Source organism: Phoxinus phoxinus, assembly GCF_949152265.1.
Source record: "Phoxinus phoxinus genome assembly, chromosome: 4".
Lineage (NCBI taxonomy): Eukaryota > Metazoa > Chordata > Actinopteri > Cypriniformes > Leuciscidae > Phoxinus > Phoxinus phoxinus.
The window spans coordinates 21,535,669-21,560,508 of record NC_136879.1 but is presented as its reverse complement, the minus strand read 5'-3'; the positions used below and the strand labels follow the sequence as shown (position 1 = coordinate 21,560,508).

At 39.7% G+C, this 24,840-nt stretch overlaps 1 protein-coding gene across 20 annotated transcripts in view; it reads right to left on the bottom strand.

Moving 5' to 3' along the window:
- Positions 1-24,840, bottom strand: part of mecom (MDS1 and EVI1 complex locus) — a 166,864-nt gene that overhangs the window by 140,694 nt on the left and 1,330 nt on the right. For 16 of the 20 annotated variants that reach the window (XM_079610412.1, XM_079610430.1, XM_079610413.1 and 13 more), the window contains exon 1: positions 17,938-18,095. The exons of the other annotated variants lie outside the window; for them this stretch is intronic. In XM_079610412.1, the coding sequence (XP_079466538.1) occupies positions 17,938-17,974 (37 nt within the window). In that variant the 5' untranslated portion in view covers positions 17,975-18,095. Of the gene's footprint in view, positions 1-17,937; positions 18,096-24,840 lie in introns of those variants that run through there. 20 annotated transcript variants of the gene reach the window in all.

Here is a 24,840-nt window from a genome sequence, read left to right as displayed (position 1 = left end):
ATATTAATATAATATTAATTTATGCTGATTTTATTAATAAAAAAGAACAATGAAAGGGGAAAAGTGCTTAATTGTCATGAAAATAATGTAAAAATTGTCCTAAAAAACATTTAATTTTTTAAGATTTTAAAGATCCAGAGTTATTTCTAATTAACACCAAATGATCTTAATCTAATTCCTTCTCTTAAAAGTTTATGCTGGTAATATAATATTCACGTTTTTAAAAGCTAGACAAACATTCATGGCGAAAAAATGCTTTGAACAACGCGAAGTCAAATGTCAATCTTTGCCAGTGTGTATCTGCCAACAGTCAGAAATCATAAAACATGAAGAATGAGAGATATATAAAAAATAAAGTAATCAGGTGCACTGTAAAAAAAATGTTTACCTCTCCAAGTCAAAATATTCTAGAGACTGGTTACATCTAAGTTTTTAAATTGGCCCAAGTGAAATTCTGTAAAATAAATTGAATTAATAGTTGCAATAGTCTGTTAACATTGGCTCAATGAGAAATAATATGCCAGACTAAATGAAAAATAGATGTTATCAGTCACTAGAAAATTTTGACTTGGGGATGTATTTTTTTTTTTACAGGGGATGTATTTTTTTTTTTTACAGTGTGAGATTTGTTATGAAACATATGCGCCGTGTATTGACTTACAACAGCAGATTCTGGAAACGTTCCAAATGTAAATGATTCCAAAAACGCTGTCATCATTTACGGACCCTCATGTTCCTCCAAACATACGTGACTTTCTTTCTTTTGTGGAACACGAAAGGAGCTGTTTTGATCAACATCCACGTTGTTCTTTACGATACAACAAATGTGAAGCTTCACAAAAATAGTCCAAATGACTCTTCTGAATCCATACGATAGTTTTGTGGGATGAACAGACTGGAAAAGTTGTTATTCACTGAAAATACTGGCAGCCACACTAGTTCTTGAGAGAGCATAAGACGAGCTGTATATCTGATATGAAAACAAATCATTACTTTTTGAGTCAATTAGTTGATTAAGTTCACAAAAGCAGTTTGAATTCATGAATTCACAACCAGTTTGAATGATTCAGGACTCAAGTTCAACTCACTGACTCCATGCTCCAGTCATCGCAGTTAAAGTCAGCATGAAACGGAAGTTGCAATAGTCTTTTCTTATCTACTGTGATGTATATCTGAGTTAAACGGCTTCTCGAACAAGAAAAAAGAAAGACAGACAGAACTTTATTTTGTCTATTGGGAATTGATTGGATCGTTTGCTATTGGTCGATCTCATTTGAGTGACAGGTTGTCCCGCCCTCACACTAAAAAAACACATCAAAGAAGAGAAGTTATTTTGATTAAAGATTATGAGGACACAAGAATTGAAGAAAATAATAATAATGATGTATATATGTGATATGTATGTGTAATGATGAATTATCCCATAAAAAAATAAGAATTGTCCATTTTGATTTCATTGTGACTTTACTGGAGGTGAAAATTATCATTGAATAACAGCTTCAATTTCAGTTTAAAACTATTGTTCAACTTCAGAAGACTTGGAATATAGTGCATAAGTCATATGGACCACTTTTATGATATTTTGCATTAGGTGCATCTGCATGCTTTTTGACACTTTAAAGCTCTTCCATTAGTGTTGCTGCTGTAAATATACTAAAGGAAATGAGCAGTTGAATATTCAAAAGTTTGTTTTTCATGTTCCACGGTGGATAGAAAGTCACACAGGTTTAGAACAACATGAGGTTGAGTTTTTTTGTGAACTATCCCTTTAAGAACAGCAATCAGAGATCCACTCTAGGCCAATGTTAAGACCAATAGCAGTAGCCATGTGCACCAAAGGTCACAGATCCTTGACCCTTTGACCCCTGTCAGACCCTAAGAAAGAATGACAGACGTCTCTCTCTCTCTCGGGCGCGCGCGCGCACTTTCCGCGTCTATCTCCTTCTCCCTTTTTTTCCACAAAACCGGCCGATTAAATATATTAATCCTTTTTCTCACCCACAGCTGACCTCCACCCACACACAGAGACAGACACATCAATGAATGTGCTGCTGAGTCCAGACAAATCAATACATCCCAGAGTTCTGTGTAGCTTAAGACGTACACACACATTAATCAAACTATTACAACGACGAAACACGCAAACATACACGCACTATTGACCGGCGCTATAATCATGTCATGTCGTGGTTTTGACATTCTGACTCTACAATCAAACAGGATGTACACTTGTACGCATGACACACACACAAACACACATCAGCTGGATCACTTCTCACCTCGCCTGCACGCCGGCCAATCAGTGCAGCTGCTGAAATGAGAATTGCATTAACATCCACAATGCTTTGCGTGCGTTGCCGTGAGCGCGGGGAATACCTGTAATAGAATTTCCCCTCCTTCCCCTTCCTCGCCCACTCCCTCTTTAAACATTTACACTCGTCCGCCCGCTCCCTCGCTCCTGATCAAATCAGGGAGAAGAGAAATTACATTTCTCCATAGCGCCACTCCGATCCAAACACTCCCATTTGCTGGATTAGCGCTTCGGTCTGGGCGGAATTCTGCTCCAGAGCGATCCGATTAAACGGCGACATCAAATAAAATAGCAAGACGTGAGCGAAATATCATTCGATATTGTCTTTTTCTCTTTCTTTTGTCTGACAAGTTTGATAATGCTCAGTTTCGTGCAACTGGTTGAACGCAACAATAATATTTGGAATCAAGTTTCGAACCTCAAATGGCTGCGCTTAAATTGGTTCAATTAAAAAAAAAAGTTGTTTTGTTTTCAAACTAAAACTTTTGGTGAGGAATGTTTATTTAATTCTTGGAGTTCATCAGTCATCATTGTTCCTAAAAATGAGAGTGAGTTATGGGTAAAGGACAGATTTATGCATGTGGGACCAGCAGAGACGAGGGAGTGCAAGATGAAGAGATAAAAACACGGGGGTTTGAAAGAAATAGAGACTGAGCCAGTGGGAACCCTGGTGTTCATGGTCAGTTCATCAAACTGAAGAGGTCAAAGGTCAGTGACAAGGCGGCACTGGAGTCACAGGGATTTCTGTCTTTATCAAGGACAGTGCGGTCATCTTATTAATAGGCTCTAACAGTCTATATATATATAAAACTGTTTAAAGTTATAGTATAACTTAATACCACATCTCAAAACATTGTTCAAATGTTGTATTCCAAGGCGTATATGTCAGGTTTTTGTCCTTAAAAAGCTCTTGTGTGTAGGACTATTTTCTTACGCATCTCATCCCTAAAACAGAGGCTTTAGCCAGTGACAGCAGACTAATGCTGTTATTAATGCAGTTATATGTGAGAGAGAGAGAGAGAGAGAGAGAGAGAGAGAGAGAGAGAGAGAGAGAGAGAGAGAGAGAGAGAGAGAGAGAGAGAGAGAGAGAGAGAGAGAGAGAGAGAGAGAGAGAGAGAGAGAGAGAGAGATTAAGCACGTGTGAATTACCTCATCATTAATAGCAAAACTGTAAGTTTATCTGCTCCAAGAAAAGCGACGTAATTGCATTGCTAGTGAGAAATGTCATGTAGCTTTTAAGTTGTTAAACTATCTTACTGATAAAATCGCCATAGCAGCGCGGACAACACGTTTCTGTGCGAGTGTGTGTCCGTACTGTATGCGTGTGTTTGAGTGGGAGAGAGAGCGGGAGAAAGACAGTTTGTGCTGTCCGTACAAAATACATTTTTGTGGCACAAAAACATGAAAATAATTTAGTAAATTAATTTGCTTGGTCAGTGTCATTGTGGGTTTTGATTATTTTGCTGTTGTAACTTACGTAAAATAATTTGGCGAAGTGATATGGAACTGCCTGGAACTACTTTAGCCGTGCGTTTCCCTGAAAATAATTGCACACCTTAGAACGTTAGCCAACCAATCAGATTCAAGTGTACATTATATGTACATTATATCATTTTAAATAATATTATATTATAAATTATGTTCTTTAAATAAGTCTGATATACTCTGCATTTATTTGTTCAAAAATACAATAAAAACAGTAATATTGTGAAATATTATTACAACTTAAAATAACAATTTCTATTTGAAAATACTTCAAAATGTACTTTCTTCCTGTGATGGTAAAGCTAATTCCCTCAGCATCATTACTCCAGTCTTCAGTGTCATATGATCATTTAGTCATCATTCTAATATGCTAATTTGCTGTTTAATATTAAAAAATATATATTTTAAAAAGCATTTATTTAAAATAGACATCTCTTGCAACAATGTAAACATCTTTACAGTCACTTTTGTTCAAGGTATTGCATCCTTGTTGAATAAAAGTATTCATTTCTTTAAAAACATTTTTTTTTACTGAAATCACAATGTATAAAATAAATGTCTTATGTCTCTCATGGTCTGTGCTTGTCTTTCTCTGTCCCATCTCTCTCCCCGTCTAATTCCCTCTCGTTCCCCTCTCTGTGACACAGGATGGAATGCTTGAGCAGACCAGCGGCCAAAACTGTTGTCAGGCCCATCAACAGGCCTGGTTATATTCAGCTAATGTTGAGAGAACGCTGGCAGAGTGACATTCATTGGCATATGAAACATGATATCGCTCATAAAGTGTGAGGAATGTCTTCAGTTAACGGGGTTCTGTCTGTCTTTAGGGAGTCATGTAAACATGGGAAGGTCCTAACTACCACGGGTCGTTTCCAAAGCAGCCAGGGCCTTCTAAAGGGGGATGATCCGATTGGTGGCATAGCGACCAGGTTTCCAGGAAGAACGTTTTGATGGATGCCATGCATTAAACATATATGTAAAATCGCAAATACATACAGAGACACAATGAGAGTCGTGTATGGGGAATTTATATGCAGACGTCCACATTAAATTCTCCCAGAGTGTTCTCAATCAAATCTGAGTGATAGATTTTACGAGTGTGTGTGTGTGTGCCTTGTTCTACTAGCTCAGGAAAGTTTGTGTGCAGGTGCTCACCTCCTATCTTTGCGCACATGACAGCCTGTTTGTCAACTGCCCAAAGCTGACCTTCACATCCATAACTACGAACATATCTCTCACTCACACTGAGCTAGCTGATCCTTTTCTGTGCTGCCCTCTCTGGTCTCTCTCTCTCTCTTTGTCATTGATCGCTGATGCGATTGGCTGCTCTCGATGCTCAGTAATGACCTACTGAATGCTCAGATTAAACTGTCAGCTGTCAGCGATTGATGGGCAAACCATGGTACCCACACATACAGAAAGACATGCACACACCTGCAGCTGCTGTATGGGACCAGACAGGTGTGACGAAAGTGTGTGTGTGTGTGTGTGTAGCCACAGAAATCTAGAATATTGCTGGCCCCAAACCAGAGGAGAATATCGGTGAGTCTTTGAGAAAAGGCATAGTTAAAATATCATAAAAGCAGCGCGCCACGTCCCAAGCAGTGGTGTTACTGCTAACTAAAACTATTTTAAAAAACGCTTTTGAAAATATAAATAGATGAAAAATTGTAACTTAAAAACTGTAAATGAAAATGACAAATGTTGCTTTGGAAACTTACTGAAATAAAATAAGTTGAGGTAAAATGACAAACTAAAATGAACGCTAAACAAAAATTTAAAGAAAACAACTGAAAAAATACAAAAGCATGTAACTAAATTGCTAAAAACAACAACAACAAAAAAAAAAAATGGAAAGATTATAGAAAAAATAATGCTAATTCCAAATATTATTAATTTCTAGCCCAACATTTGAATAATTCTAAAGTAATTCTTTGGGCATCACGACATCGTAATGTTCAGTATAAAAAACAAATGGAATTTCAATCATTTCAAATAATAATAAAAATCTCTATTATCGTCCAACTGATCATTCTGAACACCTCAACTTCATATTCTTGAAATGAGAAACTGATGATGTATGTATGCCATCATCTGTATGACAACAATATATTAATACAAGAATATTTTGAATATATTCCATCAGCCTGAACTAGTGAGTCTGTCAGCTTGTCTTCTGGCTACAACCCCAAATTCTGTGTGTGTGTGTGTGTGTGTGTGTGTGTGTGTGTGTGTGTGTGTGTGTGTGTGTGTGTGTGTGTGTGTGTGTGTGTGTGTGTGTGTGTGTGTGGTGTTGTGCTTGGCTGACACTTCACTATATGTCAGCGCAGTATCTCTTTTCACTGACGAATGACGTGAGACGTCTCCCTCATTTTCCCAAACTCTCAGCCGTTTGCTCGTTCCTGCACTCCTCCTCCTCAGTCTCCACTCCCCTCATCCGTCTCTCCCAGGAGGGCCAGGCCCAGACAGGGAGCTAAATTTAAACTGCAACCCAGGCCGGGCACCAGCAGAGCCGGGGAGATCTGACAGGAGTGTGAATCTCTAGAGAAGTGTGCTTGTGTGTGAGATAGACACCGAGATAAAATTCATTAGCTTCTCTGATGACCCGCTAAACACAAAGTTCCAAAGACGCACATGCGCTCTCTCACACACACATACACACACAGAGATTTACACAGCTCTGCCAGTGACCCAGCAAACACTAGGGTCCACTGACTTGATGTCTGCCTGACAGAGAGAAACTAGGTTGAGGCCCTAAGGAGTCAAACATCTGCTCCATGGGGCCTAGGCTATAGGGAGCAGTGAACTACAGTAAAACAGTGTCACACACACACACACACACACACACACACACACACACACACACACACACGCACGCGCGCACACGCACACATCTTAAGGTTGTAGCTGGTTTTACATACACTGTAAAAAATTATTGTTGGTTTAACTTAAAAAAGTACGGTAAGTAACCTGGTTGCCTTAAAGCTTGAAGTTAATTGAAATAAAAAAATTGAGTTGTTACAATGAAGGAGATTGGTTTCATCAACAGAAACTCAAAATATTAGGCTATGTTATCTGAACCACATAAATAATCTAAGTTGATTTGATAAAAGAAAAAAATGTTGTGATAACAAATCATGTAAATAATTATAGCTAAGCTGGTCCAAGTTCTAGATGGTTTACCAGCTGGCCTGCAGGTTTTGTCCAAAGTAATTTTGTTCAAGTGGTTACATTTTACGATAGGCCTATGTTAAATTTGTTAATAGTTAATTAGTATCATGAACAAACAATGAACAATATTTCAACAACCATCTAAATTAACGTTAATTTCTACATATATTAATGGATATGCATTTTTAACATTTTAAGATGTATCAATTAACATTTTTCAATTAAATGTAATTACCGGTAGTTAAAATTGGATAAGCTGGTATGATGTCCCCCCCCCCCCTCACAGCATCAAAATAATGTTACAGTATGAAAAATTGAAAATCATTTTAAGATTAGCTAAAGATTACATTTAACAGATAATAAATTATTTGTTTTTAAATACAAACTTAAAAGTTTTAAATTACACCAAAGGTAATCGATAGAACGATCGATAGATGACTGCATGGTTGCCGACAGGCTTAACAGGCAAAATGTCCATGAAAGAACAGCTTCAGTAGAAAGATCAAGCAACTAGACCAGCACCAAACCACAGCGTAAACCAGCCTGAAAATTCATGCACGCCTAAACTGATCTTTACAGTAAGGTCTGTGTGTTCTGCAATGGTAATCACAACATTAGCATGTTCCTCTATGCTAACCACACAGCTCCTATCCCGTTACATGCAATTCACAAATTAACAGAAGGAATATCTGGCTACTTTCAAGGGAAGGGGTGTGTGTGTGTGTGTGTGTGTGTGTGTGTGTGTGTGTGTGTGTGTGTGTGGAAGACGAGCAGCGTGAAGACCGTGCTCCTGAAACTGTTAGAATAATATTTCTTCAGGGGGAGCGGAGATGCTAACGCTAATCAAAACAGGACATCCTGTAGTCCAGTCTCAGTCTCTCTCTCTTTTTCCATCACTTCTTCTCTCCCGCCCTCTCCTTCTGTCCTTCTCCATCTCTCCCTCAGGTTGTTTTCAGTTTGTTTGTAGATGAGTCACAATCTCAGGAAGCGTCGGGAACAGGGCTCATCAAAGCGCGGAGCGAGGGCCAGATTCCTGGGCTGGGACCAGATTCCGGCCACTGGGAATCTGTGGAATGCCGCTGGGAGAGGAAGGGAATCTCTACTGTCTCTATTGTTCGGCCTCTTCCTCAGTCTATGTGAGGCTGTACGCGTCTCATCTCCGGGTCGAAATGGAAAAGATCCGATTGCAATGGACCGGCTTCACTGCACGTCCGAATTCCCCTTCATAGGTAACACGAGTCTCGCTAATCAGAGTTACCTTCCTTTACTCGCTCGCTCAAACACACACAAACTCAACCTCATTACGACCCAGTGTGACCTGGTATACAGTTGGAGAGGATCTCATTCAGACTCTGCACACAATGTTCACACAACAACACTGAGCGGTCAAAGATCACAGCGCATTAAAACGGGTTCAGGCCAGATCAGACCAGACCAGCGAGGGAGGTTGATGGTGATGAAAGAATCAAGACAATTGTTTTTCTAGCTCAAAGTGTCACAAGTGCTTACCTGTAAAACTACTTGACATTTTAAAGTCGGCATCTAATTAAAGTTACGATATTTTCTTTCCTACTGTGACGTTTATCCGAGTGAAACGACGACTTCTTTTTGTCCATCGGGAATAGAGTGGTGCAGGTATGATGTCAGAACCCGGAAGACTAGTTCGGCAGTGGCTCCTTCAAGATTTTCAAGATCCTATGGGGTTTCATAATGAGGTTTTTAAAATAAAGCCTGTGGTAAACACAACTTGACTATACTCAGATGTTTTCTACACCGTAAACGGTCTACACACATACCAAGAATGCGAATTTTGAAGCAGTTATGTTTATATTTGAAAACGTATGTTTCTAATAAGTAACTAGATAAGACGGTTTGTGAGTGTTTGCAGTTTACGTTGTACAACTAAACGTCAAGTTATGTTTACCTATTGCTTTATTTTACACATAAATTGAAAAACCACAGGAAAATCTCGAAGGACCCAGCCGTGAATTAGTCTTCTGTGTTCTGATGTCATCCCTGCAGCACTCTATTGATTAGATCACTGGATGGTCGTGGTTCGCTATTGGTCGATCCCGTGTGAGTGACAGGTTGTCCCGCCCTCATCCCGCATCATCATAAAAAAGAATAGATGTTGTTGCAAGAGGAAGGGGAAGTTATTTTGATTAGAGATTACGATACACATAAATAATAAAAAATAATACAAATACGTGCACAGATAAATCATTTTTAATAAATGCCTCAATATTCCATTTAAAAAAAATAAGAATTGTCAATTTTTATTTTATGGTCACTAACAATTAAAATGGCCATTGAAGTTAGCGGATTGATAAATCATCACAGGCTGATGGGAGCACTTCCTCACCATTGTTAAAATGCACAGCAATGGAGAAAACCTTTCTGCCTATTTGTATTACGGTTTACAATAAACTGGCTTATAGAGCAAATATTTTCTCTGTGCTCAAAAAGGTTCAAGTCGTTTGTTCATTTATTCAATTAGTTTATCTACAGGTCATATTTGCTCTCGTGTCTTAAAGCAAACTGAAAGGTCATGTAGGAAGAGAGAGCAAAGTAGGCTTATAGAAACAAAGAGTTAAGCACTTTTCAAATGGGATTAGTCTTCCAAACAAAGCTTGAGTTACCATTAATAGAGGATGTCTGTTATTTAATGGATTGTGGTTGAGTTAGTCAAGAAAAAGACAGTAATTTGCTCTGTAGGTGTAACAGCGGTTTATGAGAAAATTAATCAAATATATTGTGAATTGAATCAATTTGTGAAAACTTTACCAGAGCTCCCATTGAATAATAGGCATGTACAAATAAGGCTTTAGTGAGTGTGTGTGAGTGTGTGTGTGTGTGTGTGTGTGTGTGTGTGTGTGTGTGTGTGTGTGTGTGTGTGTGTGTGTGTGTGTGTGTGTGTGTGTGTGTGTGTGTGTGTGTAATTGACAGAGATGAAAAGGTGTGTTGAAATGTCCTCTTGTCTTTCCTGTTCCTTGACCTTCTCGAACAATATGTGCTTAAACTTCTCACTTGAGTTCATCACAACCGAGAGAGAGAGAGCGAGAGAGAGAGAGAGAGAGAGAGAGAGAGAGAGAGAGAGAGAGAGACCCACACCCTCTGGATATCACACCGTGCTGGAACATAAAGATGGGGACTTTCTGAAAAAGAGTGTGTCACAGGCTGTTATCAGGCCACTCACAAAGCAATTGTTGACTAATTCCTGTTGATGGCTGGGATCCAGACGGGCGAACAGAGAGGAGACCCTTGCCAATAATTACTAACACACACATACATACATTCATTCATATTAGGAACGGGTTATGATGGTTGACTAGTCAACTACTTTTCAGTGTCACATGAGCCTTTATAAATGTGATGCTCAAGAAACATTTCTTATTATTATCATCAATGCCAAAAAAAATTATATTTTTGTGGAAACCATGATTCAATGTTTTCAGGATTCTTTGAAGAATAGAAAGTTCGAAAGAACAGTTAAAGAACTCCTCTTCTGTATCAGTCTCCGACGCGTGTTCACGAGAGCACCATGACGCATGGGTGAACCAACCCTTTAAACCATCAGAATATTATCTGACCGATCCGTACAACCACACAAAGATCCTACTCAATTCAAACTTTATGGTAGAAATAGTAGGCCTATATATGCTAGCATAAGCATTCTATTCTGAATTCAGCTGTTGTTCTATTTCTGTTTTCAGTAGATATTTCATTGATTCTCATGCACAGAAACAGATGAGCGTCAATGTCTTGACATGTCATTTACACAAAAGCAAAGGCTTAACCCTGACCTTACCTAAAACTAACTAGTCTTTTCCTGCCTTCCAAGAACTGGTACTTCCTTCAGGAAATGCAAATGCGGTTAGTACCTGCTACGAGACATTGTTCGACATCACAGTTGTATCGTTAGCTCACGTACATTGCCAAAAGGTGCTATCCTAATGTTGTCTACTCCCTATAAAACATGTGCGGAAAAACAGTAAACAAAAAACAACTGTGCGAATCCAAGGAGATCCATTAAAAAAAAAACTCTCGTTTGCACCTCAACAAATACTGTACAATGCAACCTGAAATACACACAGAATAAAAAGCACAATGCAGGTAACTCTTAGGAATACTGATTCCATCTAAACGCACACAGACAATGGCACAAGGGAGGTGCCCGTCCAACAAACAAGCAGACAAATGAAGTCAACAATACACATGCCCATTAATAAAGTGTGATTTACACACACACATTCACAGTACAAAAATATGCTTCGTTTCTATTGGGACCGTCTGTAGATAATGACCTCAACCTTGGCACACACCCTGGGCAGACTGTCGGCAGTGCACTGGTGAGCCTTTGTGTGTGTGTTCGTGTATGGGTATGTGTGTGTGTGTGTGTTCATATCTTTATCAGAGACAGTTTGACCTTTGGACTGAGGGCAGGGAGAGCTTTACTCATTGTTCTGTGCTGGTACTGGTTTCCCTGTGGTAAACACAACTGTACGGTTCCCAGGCCTCCCAAACCCGCACACACACACACCATTCTCACAATGACCGTACGGCACCCAGGCTGCGCGTCAGACCCATTCGGACTCTCTTTCACACACCTACACGCACAAACACATATTAATTCTGTGCAAACATTTAACTCATAGAGAACACACCCCTGAAGACCGCCTGGCACCATAGACTGAACCTGCTAATGACCGACCTGCTTCTTCCTGCAGAAAACCACACTATAGGAACTTGTTCATGCTGGTTCAGACTGATCTCCACTTAATCTATAGAGCTTTAAGGATGTAAACGCTACATTGACCTTCCGCTGCTTCTGTAGGAGGCCTTCAGCTCAAATGAGAAGGGAGGAGATGAACTATTCTGGTATCCTTTTCTTATTGTAAAACGTATTATACTTAGGGTTAACCGTAAGTATTAAACTTCAGCATGCAACTTGACCCCCCACCTTTTGTGCAACAGACATCAAATTTTGTCTTTTCACATTGCTTTGTGACCCAGGTTCTCTTGTCTTTTTAAACTCTGCTTTTATCCTAGTTAAAGCAATGATTCACATGTGTAATTTAGAATTCAAACACTTGAACTTTTGACCCAGGGTTATGAAAACCTGCTCTGCAGGTTCAGCACTGCTGTTCCACACGCTATACAGTATGAAACCATGCAGTGGCCAGTCGTTTAGTACCAAGCAAACAATCATAACCTGAACAGCACTTGTCTCATTAAACATTCATGAGCATTGCAAGGTCACAAAACTTTCACACGCTGTTTTGAGGGAAATCAAAATGTCTATTTAAGACTAAATAGACCAAGTCTATTTAAGACAATCTGGATGGTACAGTGAAAAATATGCAAGCTCAATTGATGAACAAGTGTGAGACGAGACGCTTTGTAAAAAGGTTGTGTGTGGTGTTTATCTAATCAATGATATCGCCAATGCAAATAAGAATGTTAATCCAGTTTACAAATGTACAGCGTGAAACCTAAAAAAAACCTAAATGCAAAGTGAAGAGTAAATGATGCATGTATTCTCCCGAAGCCTCAGAGAATGATGGGAGATGTGGTTCTCAAACATCCCTGTCTCTCCATGAAACTTGCATGTTTTAACTGCTGTTCTTCGAAGAAAGCAGTAATTAAAAATCACAACTAAACCTTAATTAATGACCAATTCCTTCATTTGCTTCCGCCACAATTCTCTAATTAAACACCCCCAAACTCAGAACAAAGATAATACTTAAGTTTCCTCGCCAGTAATTATGACATTGTGGCGGCATTCATGTGTGTGTGCATCACTCTGACATAAGGCAGAGACTTGGATGTTGGCTGACTTAAGTTTGAAAATCTAAAAATCTAGTTTTAAAATACTTTGAGGGAAATCATTTTACATACACTTCCAAATCATTTTAACTTGGGCAACATTTTAAATAAAAAAATACATTTAGTTTTCAGATATTATGAAGACTTTTAGAGTTGTAAGTGAAACCCTTATATAAAGCAAATAAACTTGACTAATCCAGCCTCTCCAAGTAAAGATGAGTCAAGACCAGTCAAACAGTGACATCTGATGGTTTCGGGGGTGTTGGCTTGACAGTGACTTATTACTCGACTGGCCTGATGCGGTTCATGCTGACTTCAGTCAAGGCTGAGCTTTGGTAGACTGATTCAGGACCTGTCGCTCGGGGATAAAAAGTGACTGGACGTACTGAACAACAACCCCCATAATTCCCTGTGGGACACAAACGACATAGCCATCAGTCACACCAATCAAATCTCCAAATAAACATCCATATGACCTGACCCCTGACCAATCAGAGCACAAGATAAATAAACCGCTGACCCGGCCATTTCAATTCACTCTCGGCAGACGCAGACACTCGTTGAGTCATTAGGGAGGGAGAGAGCGCGGAAGAAAGAAAGAAAGAGGAGAGAAAGTAGTGGTATTATAAGGGTGTTGATGGATGAGGGTAACTGTGTTATTGTCACCTACATCCAGTCCTTCCTTTCCTAACATATACAAGGAAATCACATCTTACGTCGGCGTCTATGGGACACTCTGACGCACGATTCAAAGAATCATATATACATCATATAATTATCTCCTTCTCCATCTCACCTCCTCCCGTTTTCTCTCAGATGAAATCTCCCACAAACAGACAAGAGGACAATTTCCCAGGACATAAGCAGACCTCTCGGCTAAACCCAGTAGCTTCTGGCTAATCAATCAATCCTTTGAAAACATGTGATCAATCATGATCAAAACCCACAGTGGCCTGCAACTCTCTCCGTCTTACGCAGATGCACACACTCAATGCCTGGGAACGCTAGCCTTGTTTCACACTGACCCCATCACGGCTCACCGTTTTACTCCTGATTAACTCATCGGTCACTTTGACTTTGTCTCTAAAAACAAAAGTCTTCAGATTTAAACTCTCTGATCTTTTCAGAGTGGACATGCATGCAAGTTCGAGGCACAGGAATTCTCCAAGGGAAAGCATCACAATCCCAGGAACTCAACTAAAAACTTTGTAGGCTATATCATGCCAGGGGAGAGGGGGAGAGAGATGTAAATATTTACTCAAGAGGTAAAAATTGAGACGTTAACAATGTAGATTTCTACAGTCTGAAAAGTGAAGACAATATAATAACTTTTTCTTGCTTTCTTCCGTCCCCAATGAGTCTGAAAAATGTTTGGGGGTAGACACGGTTCACGGTCCACAGAAACATAGGACTTTTTTTCTAGCACCGAAGATGCAGTATCAGACAACGAACGAGCGTTTAATACGGTTCGCGCTCACCTTTTTAAATGGCCCGATCCGTTCACCCCGTCCTGAATAGGCTCTATAATGAGCCAGGGGGCGTCGGACGCGGGACGCAACAGCACGGCCCATTGCACAATGCGGAATCTAACGCGCGCCCGTGTCTGAGAAGAAGCGGACTGTGGTCGCGCGCTGACAGGCGGAGAGAATGCTCGCGCGCAGGGCTCATTCTCACGCGCTTCACTCACGCGGAATGTCACATTGTTAAATTTGGAGCTCGGTCTTTTTTCTTTTTCTTTCTCAGCGTCGAGTTGATTTTCCGTTGTTTGGACACTTTCACGGTGAAGTGAGTCACATCAAAGTCAAAACAAAAGTCGTGGCGTGAAACTGATGGAGCTGTCGAAGACGCTGAATGGGACAAAGGGACAATCAAAAGTCTTGCTGAACATGTGCAGCTTATCAAATGCAGTTATCATCAAACGAGAAATCAGATCGTTAGTATACGGAAAATGCATCTGAATTTATCTTAAATTCTGCAATTTCACAGAATAAATAACGGTTGGTCTTAAAAACCTAAACCCGACTGAAGATATTACTAAAAGGGTTTAATCTTCAAGATCTTAAATATATCAACAGTTTTATTCTTCACACAGAACTTTACTGGAGTTGCTAATGTAATGCTACTCATGTCTATATTATGAACTTGAATATAAATCATTATAAACGTGACTATACTGCAATTCTGCATATTTCTGGTCCTTCCCCTTACTTGATCTCAAAAAGACTATTATTTTTGTAAATAAGTAGCCTATTAGCCAACTCACTTCATAGATTGTAACCAATTAATTTATATTTTATAATATATATTTGAATGTAGGCCATACATTACCTTGCATATTTTTACTCTGAACCACAATCATTACTGCATGCACAACAGTCTCAGGCCTTCATACTGCCTCAATTGCAAGTTAAGTACAATTTTGCACTTCTGGTTATATGCTAACGGCATATCTCATTGCCTTGTTCTCAGCACAATGACAATAAAGTTCTAATCTAATCCATGGACAAGTGTTTTATCCGCAATGAGCAATGAAACCATTTTTATAAAAGATATGGCAGACTTTAAAGTGTATGAATGGTGCTAGACAATTAAAAGCGCAATTAAAAGTGTCAAGATCCGTCAGAATGCCATGGGTAGGGTTTCAACTGACAGCACGGTCTGATTTCTGGCAGGTCAATGGTATTATTCTTGTTCGTGAAGTGTAATTTTACCCCATTCATAGTAAACCTGCAACATCATGCTGAGGGATATAGGACACTTGGCACGGCGTGTTAAAACATTATGGACATTTTAAGACTGTTGGCCTTGCAGGTGAAATGTCCGGCACCGCTGGCCAAATCCACAAAACATGTCGTGCACACACACCAGCTAAACGACCGATTTTTATTACCTTTCCAGCACTCACACACATCAGTGCGAGCGCGTGCAACCAGAATGATGTGCGGTGAGCGCGCGCGCGCAGAGGCCACACGGAGAGAAGATTACTTTTTTTTCTTCCCTTTCCCCCTTCAAGGAAACCGAGTCCGCAGATACTCAGACTAACGCTGAACGCGCTTTTACCGGCAGACGGGCCCCGTTATGAGGAGTCTGGGAATTTAAATATTCAATGTTGACATAGTGCAGGACTGGCGCTAGGCCAGAGAGGCCATAGTCTCGCGGGACGCGCGCGGTCCAGAACATTCTCTCCCTTTCACTTAATAGGTAGACATCTTCTTCTTACATCTTGGGTAAATAATAATCTTTAAATACATCCCCTGACAATTATCTCAAAATTCTCAGATAGTAGCCTAAATAATGATGCTGGAGATTCGAGAGGGTGGGAAAGTCTGTAAAAAAATCTTGGAGAATATCTTACTCTCGACTTGAATTTTAGCCAAAACTTGTGCCGGCGTGTAACAGCATATATCTCATATAATAAAACTAATAGTTACAAAAAATAACTATTGCAAATGAACATGTTCAAAATTACATAGCCTACTGGTTAGTTGATTTTCAGTAGCCTATCAATAATTTGATAACATGACAATACGTGTTCTACAGCAAATTCATATAATACTGGAGTTGTGATAGTCATGGTGATTTATTAAATGACGTCAATATCAATGACAGCCTATATAAATCTGAGAAAAAAGGTAAGAGCTAGTTTTTAAACCTCTCTCGAATAATAATTCCTTACACTTGTGGCAATCTTAAAGAAAGTGATGAGTTGCCCTACCTGCAGCAACGGGAAAATAAAATACAAAACTGAAATTGCGTTGGACTGGGCATAGATGTGTGTGGACGAGACGAGAGAGCGCGTGTGCACGTGAGCGCGTTTGACAAGTTGCTGTTGTGCGCAGAAAAACCCCTCTCACTGTACAATGGCAGGGCATAGGGCTCGAGAGGTAGTTTATTGAACGGATAAGACCCGCACGACCCCTGTTTCTGTCCAGACGGAGCGCGCGCAGTGTCTAGCCCATCACGGTGCTGTCGACAGGAAAGGAAACAATAATTCAACAGCAAAATGATCATTTACTTTGTTTTCACTGCCTCCTTTGTTAACCTTCACACATACTGACAACATTAAAGTTTTTGACCAGCTGTCACTCTAACCTATTCTTTAAAAAATAAATGGAATCAAGTTCAACTTTCAAAAACTTTTAGCTCTGCTCCGAGATTATAAAATGTGAAATATTTGCATGGATTTTCGTGGTGTGGACCACAATGAGAGTTTATTGGAAAACAGCAAAAAAAAGAAAGAAAATTGCTCAAATCAGCAGTTAGCAGCCTACTGCGCGCGAGGGGGCCAAATTATTCACAGACCTGAGCGAAATACATTCGTTCCGAATAAATCCAATGAGGAGGGGAACAACGTCCCACTAACTACTTGATGTTCAGTTGCGGCGTTTGAGCTTGTGTTGTGGCGTGGCATTGAACGTCAACTCAAACAAGCGCCTAAGGCAACCCGTAATCAAAAGCTAAGATTACAGTCGACCGTTTAGAGAGCCATAACAAACAAAAACATTTCTCCGGGCTCTTCATACCGGAACAAAAAAAATCAACGGGATTTGATCACTTGTTGCACAAACAGTTTGAACAGGGAAAAAAAGAAAAAGAAAAAGAAAAGAGAAGAATATTAATTCTACAAATCAAAATACTTCAAAGCGCTTTTTCTTTAACCACAGTCCTATTAATCTCGCATATATTTACTTCTTTGGATTGCGTGCTGTAACATCAGCTGAACGCTACCTGTTTGCATTTAAAAGCGTGCCTCCGCAGCTGGCTTTCTGTTGTCGACTAGGCGAGGCAAAGCTTTCAAAGTCGCGGCTGGAAATTGAAGTGACCGAAGCAGCAGAGGCTTGCACGGACGGTGCTGTTTTATCGAACACCGGGGCGCTCGGGGCTTGAATAGAGAGAGCGATTACGGCATGCGAAAGTAAAAAAGTTTGTGCGGCACGCGCAACTTTTATGCCAGTTCCGATTCTAGGTTTAAAATGTCCGAGCGCGCGCGACGGTTCGCGTTTAGCTTGTCTTCCACACTTACCAACAACTGAAACCGCTGGGGTCTGCTGACTGTAACTGTTTAGTGGCTAAATGTTTCTATGCATCATACACATGGACAAGATGGCAGTTTGAAAAGGGCTAAAAAAGAGATGTGCACCTACCAGTGGTCAGTTTCCTTGCCCTGCCTTTGGACCTCATGATGCCAGTCTTTCGGCGTGGGTTTGTCGGATTTTTTCTCGAATCTTTTCCCCTTTTTCCTCTGTGATTCTCAATCCCAGACGCACTATCTCTCCAGCATTGTCAGTTTGGACACCTTCGCACATGCGCACACCCCCGAGCTGCCAGCATCGTCAAAAAGTTTGGAACGATTCATCACCCAAGTATTACAGATCTTGTCAGATTGCAATAGCCAGCGAGATCCCTCTCGAGTCAGATCTTCAGAGATCAGTGGGCGCGGGACGGAGCGATTCGCGACCTCCGGGTGCACGAGGAACCGGAGACATTAATTATAATGAAGCAGTCTCGAGCGTCCAAGGCGCCCGGTCTTTTGTGTTTTAAATGAAGACGCATTAATCACTGTTCGGGTAAATGACTATTGTAAAACGTTTTCATTAAACGTTTTATGTTGTTTAATTGAGATTTGACCATCGTTGTGAATTTATGATAAACTTTTACTTCTCTCCCCCTCCCTCAGCCATGCAGGCGCGTGGGCAGTCGGTACCGAGGGCAGCCCGTTGAATGGTTTTTTTCTAGCATGCGGCACTGACAATTATTAATCTGTGGAGTTGGTCTTGCTCTCCATGATTTCCTATCGGTTATCGACCAACTATATTCATACGGGATGGGGGGGAAAACTGTGAAACCTATAATCAATTATTTTCAGGGGGGTCAAATATTGGGTTGATAACTGGATTTTGAGTGATTTTAGGAAGAGGTTATAAATTAAGTATTCGTATATATTCTAAATCCAGACAATTTTTTTTTTGTTAATGTGTAACGGGAATTGATCTCTGATGCCTTTGGGACGCTTTTTTTTCTCGATGACCAGCAATGCTCAAAATAAAAACATTAGATAGGCTACGGCCTTTATGATCTTGATATATGATCCTGGATAACGAATAAATCAGCATTATACTATCTAATTTATTTAATTTTATTTGGCATTTATTACTAGTTTTTCACGATGGGTGAAAATTTTGTAAACTCTTGGGTCATTAAGTTAATTGTCCATTAATTAGAAGCGCGTGACATCATGTTGACCTTGCCCGTGAACCTTTAAAAGGGTCTCTTTCCTCTCACTGGCGGTATTGATTGCTAAGTATTTCTAAAACGGATCCAATTAATCTGACATCACTCTGCATAAAAATGAATGGTGCAGAACAAACATCAGCAGCCGTCCACGCCTCTCTGAGCTCTGAGCTGACCAGCACTTACAAACCAGACAAGCCAACAGTAAATGAAAGAAAATAGAGGTTCTTCAAATAACAAAAACAGCCATTCAATATTTTGCCAAACTACAGCTCACCATTATCATAAATGTCACTGATCATCACAAAATGTAGCCCCTATATTTATTTGATTATGTAGGCTATTTATTGGGCAGAGAAATAATTAGGCTAATCTTGCAAATCAAAAGAAATGTACACTAATGTTCTTTCATTTCCATAAACGGATTCTAAAGTGTTGTGAGGTATCTATAAATGGGGAAAAAAAGTCTGCAAAGAAAATTGAATAAACAGAAGTCTTCAATTGTAGCACAAGGAAATGAATAAATAAAATATGAACGTGAGAGAACAAGTAGGCTAGCCTACAACTCAATGCAACTTCTCTCGATGTCAAACAAACAGAGGGAGAGAGACAGAGAGGAAGAATGGGATTGAAAGCTGTCAATAGTCCTGTTTTGTTTTCCCCACTTTGCAATATCTTGCTGTCCTTATTTTTCACAGTCCATATTTTATTGTGATACTCTGACCCCGTCGGCCAGAGATGGCTGGCGCACTGGTGTGAAGATCAGTCAAGACCCCGTGGGCTGTAATTATTGAAAATTAATTGAGGCCAGAGCCCTTTTGCAAATGCGGCTAAATTATTAGCTTGTCGTCGGGTTTAAATCCACCACCCCATCAAAGAGAGAGGATACAGTTTACCTTCGGTGATTAATACTCCAACCTAATTAAAGGTTTGCCCTCTTCTGTCGTTTGATGTACGGCACACAGAGGTCGTTGGCGAGAGTCGATGTGATGTTAAAAAGGGAAGGGAAGGGTTAAAATAAAAACATAATTTGTAAAGTCGGGTGCTCTCGCGCCAGACTGAAAGTGAAATGGGAGCCGCGGGCACAAGGAAATTACCGCGCGCCCGCGTGACCTTTGCGCGAGGTAATCAATCAAGTGATCAACAGGGATATTTATCAATGCTACATCCTGTCGGCTGCCCCTCAAACTCAAAATCAAAACAGTCGAGATATTGGAGCGTGTGAATTATTTTATAGCCTATAATGTTTGTGAATATAATAGAGTGGTCATCAAAGTAGCCTATGGCTTCTAAAAATGATACAATTTTATATTTAAAACTAACCAAACACAGTTATCAAAAAAAAAAAAAATGTGTCAAGTAAGACTTTAATTAAACCGTGCAATTTTAATATATTTTCATTACTCAAAGAGGGGCGCGAAAAAAGGGAAAAGAAAAAAATGATGCAGAGGAAAAAAAATGCTGAGCACTGTCAGAAGGGTAAGAATTATATTAATCCAGTTTTTACGACCGTAAAAACCCGTTCACCCCAGTCGTTTCATTAATATAATTATATTGGCATTACTTATCGGGATTATTTAACTCGGCGAAGTCATAATGCTTGTTGGTTTGGCATAAAATATTACGGGGGGTATAGCATGCAGGCAGCAGCAGGAGGAGGAGGAGGAGGAGGAAGAAAAGCCAGCAAGCCCCAGCGCGCACTGCCCCTCCGAGGAGACGCGCGTAACGGGAGCCCGAACGAGCGCGAGCGCATTCTCCACATCCGTGTGTAGACTCCCTCTCCGCTCCAAACAAGCGGAAACATTCCCAAACCACAGGCTTCACGGCACTGGGAAAGGGGGTAGACCGGGCTGCAGCAAACATTGCAATGCTTATTTTATTATTTATTTTTTTACTTTACTGCTATGCACACTGTGCATTGGTTGTTTGATGTGCAGTCTCGCCCACATTAAGCCTATATAAATAGGCTACTTAAAAAAAAAAAAAAAAGTAGTTTGAAACACTTCAGGTACCACAGACGTTAGTTAGTAAGTGTAGTCGCCTGCATAAATTGATGCTTCCGAAAAGAACTGCGCAAAGCGGTAACCATGCACTGTAAAAAAATAAATAAAAAAGATATGATCAATAAGTTATGACAACATGTTTTTACGTTGCTTTAACTCATTAAAATATGTTAAGCAATTTTTTTAACTTTTTTTTTGAGAAGTTCTACAAGACTCAACTCATTTCGACGCCAGTTTAATCTAATTTAAGTTGAAATGGCTTAAACATCCAAGTTGATTGTAGCCTACTTAAAAAAATTAACAGCTATAAGGCTTTAGAAGTTATAATAGTCATCGGACGGTCAATGACATCATCATTGAAAAACACAGAATGTCATAATTTATCACAGACTTACAAATATCAGAAAATATGTGTGTCTGTTTAAAAAGTTCCAGAGGCGCCAAAAGACAATTTGTTGTGCGCGAGACGAACCACAACAGATTGCGCTGAAAATGTCCTATTGAAACTCCTTTACAAATGTGGATCCCCTGCAAGTTACTGAATAATTCGCATTCTGTAGAAAATATATAGGTTTGGGGCTTTGCTTGGCGAGCAGTGTTCACACATCTGCGGTGGGGCTTCATGTCCAACAGCAACAATGTGTGATTACTGTGAAATCAATGGCGACTGAAAAAGGCTTTAATAAAACAACGTTAATAACATCACGTCAAGCTTAAATGGGTTTAAAAGTATCCGAGTTAACAGGAATATTTATGAAAAAGGCACATGGCGGGGGGAAGCTGATCCAATTGAATGGCATTAGCAAACTTCTAGTCAAACGAACATATAATTTCCTTGAGTAGCCTACTTTTCATCCCATCCCTATACAACAGCAACTGCAATATTATGATTTATCATCTTTTTTCTTTAATAAAAACGGTTGATTATCAAGACAATTGTTATTACAAAGCAGAAAAAGTAGAACATTTGCTAGTGCTCGCGGACGTTAAACAGGCACTGAAAAAACCCTGTGAGTAAAACGAGACCCAAGCCACAGACGCTGATCGTTGGGCAACGGTGAAAAAAACTCTCATTAAACTCCTCTGTGGGGAAAGACATTGTGCTGATCTAGCATGTCTGTTCGTCAGTCATAAAAATCCATCGCTATACCATAATAAATCTGATTCATTCATATGTTGTGTATCGCTTCTTTTGAGTGAAAGGGTATTTAGTAATTGAAGTGCTTGTTGCACAAGCCAAGTCTGTATTTTATGCCCACGCTACACTAGACCGAGCGCGCGCGCGCTCGCGAGAAATTGAAGGCTGAAAGAGCTCGTGCTGTCCGATCATTTCAATTCCTTTGTCTCTTTCTGTAAAGAAAAATAAAAACTAGAAGGCAATCCGTAATTCTTTAAATGTTAGTCTAATTATTGTACATTTATTTAATGTGCGTTTTGAAATATGTGTATATTGTTGTTGTTGTAATAGACCGTGCAAGAAGTTGAAGATATTAATAAATCGTTCTATAAACAGTTAGACTGATCAACTAATTAGAAGTTACTATTTTAATAAACAGAAACAAAAGCACCCCGAAGGGAACAGCGCCAGAATCATAATGATAGAGGATAACGAAAATCATAACTGCACGGAATGAAGAATAGTAATGTTTCTAAAACGTTTGAAGGCAACACGTGCATGACTATTTAATAATAGGCCGTTTTAATAAACGAACTGGTTCAAGTGCATCAAGCGTTTGCAGAGTGCTTTGCATTTTCATTTCCAAAAGCGATTATTGAGTTTTTGGGACTGAACATTTACCAAAAAATTCATAAGGTGCAATGAGTGAGTTTGACTACAACTGCTTTAAACGCTTGAATATAGTGATACACGAATTATTATTGGAGTTTTACTGCCATCTAGTGACAGAAATAGACACGGTGTAATACACATCTTTTTAAATACATACAAAACATTTGGATTTTTAATGTTTCATAATTGTTATAAGAACCGTGTATGCTCTTTATAAGCGATGTCCCTGCACGAGGAGTGAAAACTGTTGCATCCCTGCAAGCCTGACTGACCCTCGTTTGATTGACATCTATTGGAGGAGAACGGTCCGCTTGCAGCAACCCTTCCCGGCAACTGACTATCAACAAGGATTACGATGCGCTCTCGAGACAATCTGTGGATGTATTTATGGCCCTGAGAGCGGCCTCGCCAGCTTTATAGGCAATCCTTTATCCTAAAGCACATAAACACCGTGCTCATCCATTCCCACGGGCTCCAGCGTGAAGAGTCTTGACCAGTAATCAATCGGGACAGTCCAACAGAATAATTTATCCCCAATTCCAGTAAAAATGGACAGTTCTGATGCGCGGCACTTCCCGGTTGTGTCTTTCTTTCTGTATGGAACAAGTTAAGACAAATGTAGGGAATAAGTTCACTTGTCAAAATTAATCAACACTTTCTCAAAGTAGTTACACCAACTTTATGTCCACTTCAACATCCTCAAATCAGTGATGATAGGGGGGGAAAGGCATTAAAGGGACGGTTCACCCAAACATTATTAAATTATCCCATGATTTACTCAACCTCAAGCCACCCTAGGTGTATATGACTTTCTTCTTTCAGGCAAACATTATAAAATATCCTGGCTCTTCCCAGCTTTAGAATGGGAGTGAATACTAACTTGTTTTTTGAAGCCCCTAAAAGTGCATCCATCCATCATAAAAGTAATTCATACGGCTCCAATATCCATATTTAGAACTTTATAAACTGTAATCACTTGCTTCCGGTAACAGCCGTACGCGAGTCTAGCTCGGCGGAAGAGTGACCTCTGACCCGACCGACATATGACATATTGGCGAACGCGGAAGCGCAGAGGATAAAGCAAAACAAAAAACACGGTCACGAATTAGAAGTCTAAAACGAGAATTTATAAAGAGAAATGTTGCAGAAGCTTGAGTTTGTTGTCCAGCCCTGTTTGTTTGAACCATGAGATCTCGTCTAAGCTTACGCTACACCAGTACGCCTACATCCTAAGTCATGTGTGGGGTCAGAGGTCACTCTTCAGCCAGGAACTAGACTCTCGTACGGCCGTTACCGGAAGCAAGTGATTATAGTTTATAAAGTTATATGGATATTTTTCTTTATTAACCCCCTGGAGCCGTATGAATTACTTTTATGATGGATGGATGCGCTTTTTGGGCTTAAAGAAACAAGCTACTATTTACTCCCATTATAAAGCTAGGAAGAGCCAGGATATTATGTACGGTAATATAGCCTAACTCAGATTCTGTTTGGCTGAAAGAAGAAAGTCATATACACCTAGGTTGGCTTCAGGGCGAGTAAATGAGATTTTATTTATTTTTGGGTGAACTAACCATAAAAGCTAATAGCTACTGGAAACACATTTAAATATGTAGTATGGATGAAATTGTATCGTATGCATGCAAGTTCAATTGATATTAAATCCTAAAGGATTTTCAAGTGTCAAAATCAAGATAACTGACAAAATTACATTATTATGGAACACGCCTAAATGCACTTCACATTTTAAACATGTATAGTAGCAAGGGTGTGTTGTTACACATGTGACATCGTACTGCATGATTTTCTGCACTGTTATTCTACTTTAATGTCTTAAATGTGCACTATTTGTACAACATCTTTTCTCAGTTATTGCACGGTTTGCCATAAGCAAGTCAGTGTGCAAGAATTTCTAGAATGGCTTTTTTCGTTTTTTGATAAAACTATAGGCTACTGAATCTTGACATACAGTTAGTGTAACTTTACTGCCACATATCCTAATCGGCTAACGGTGAGTGTCTTCA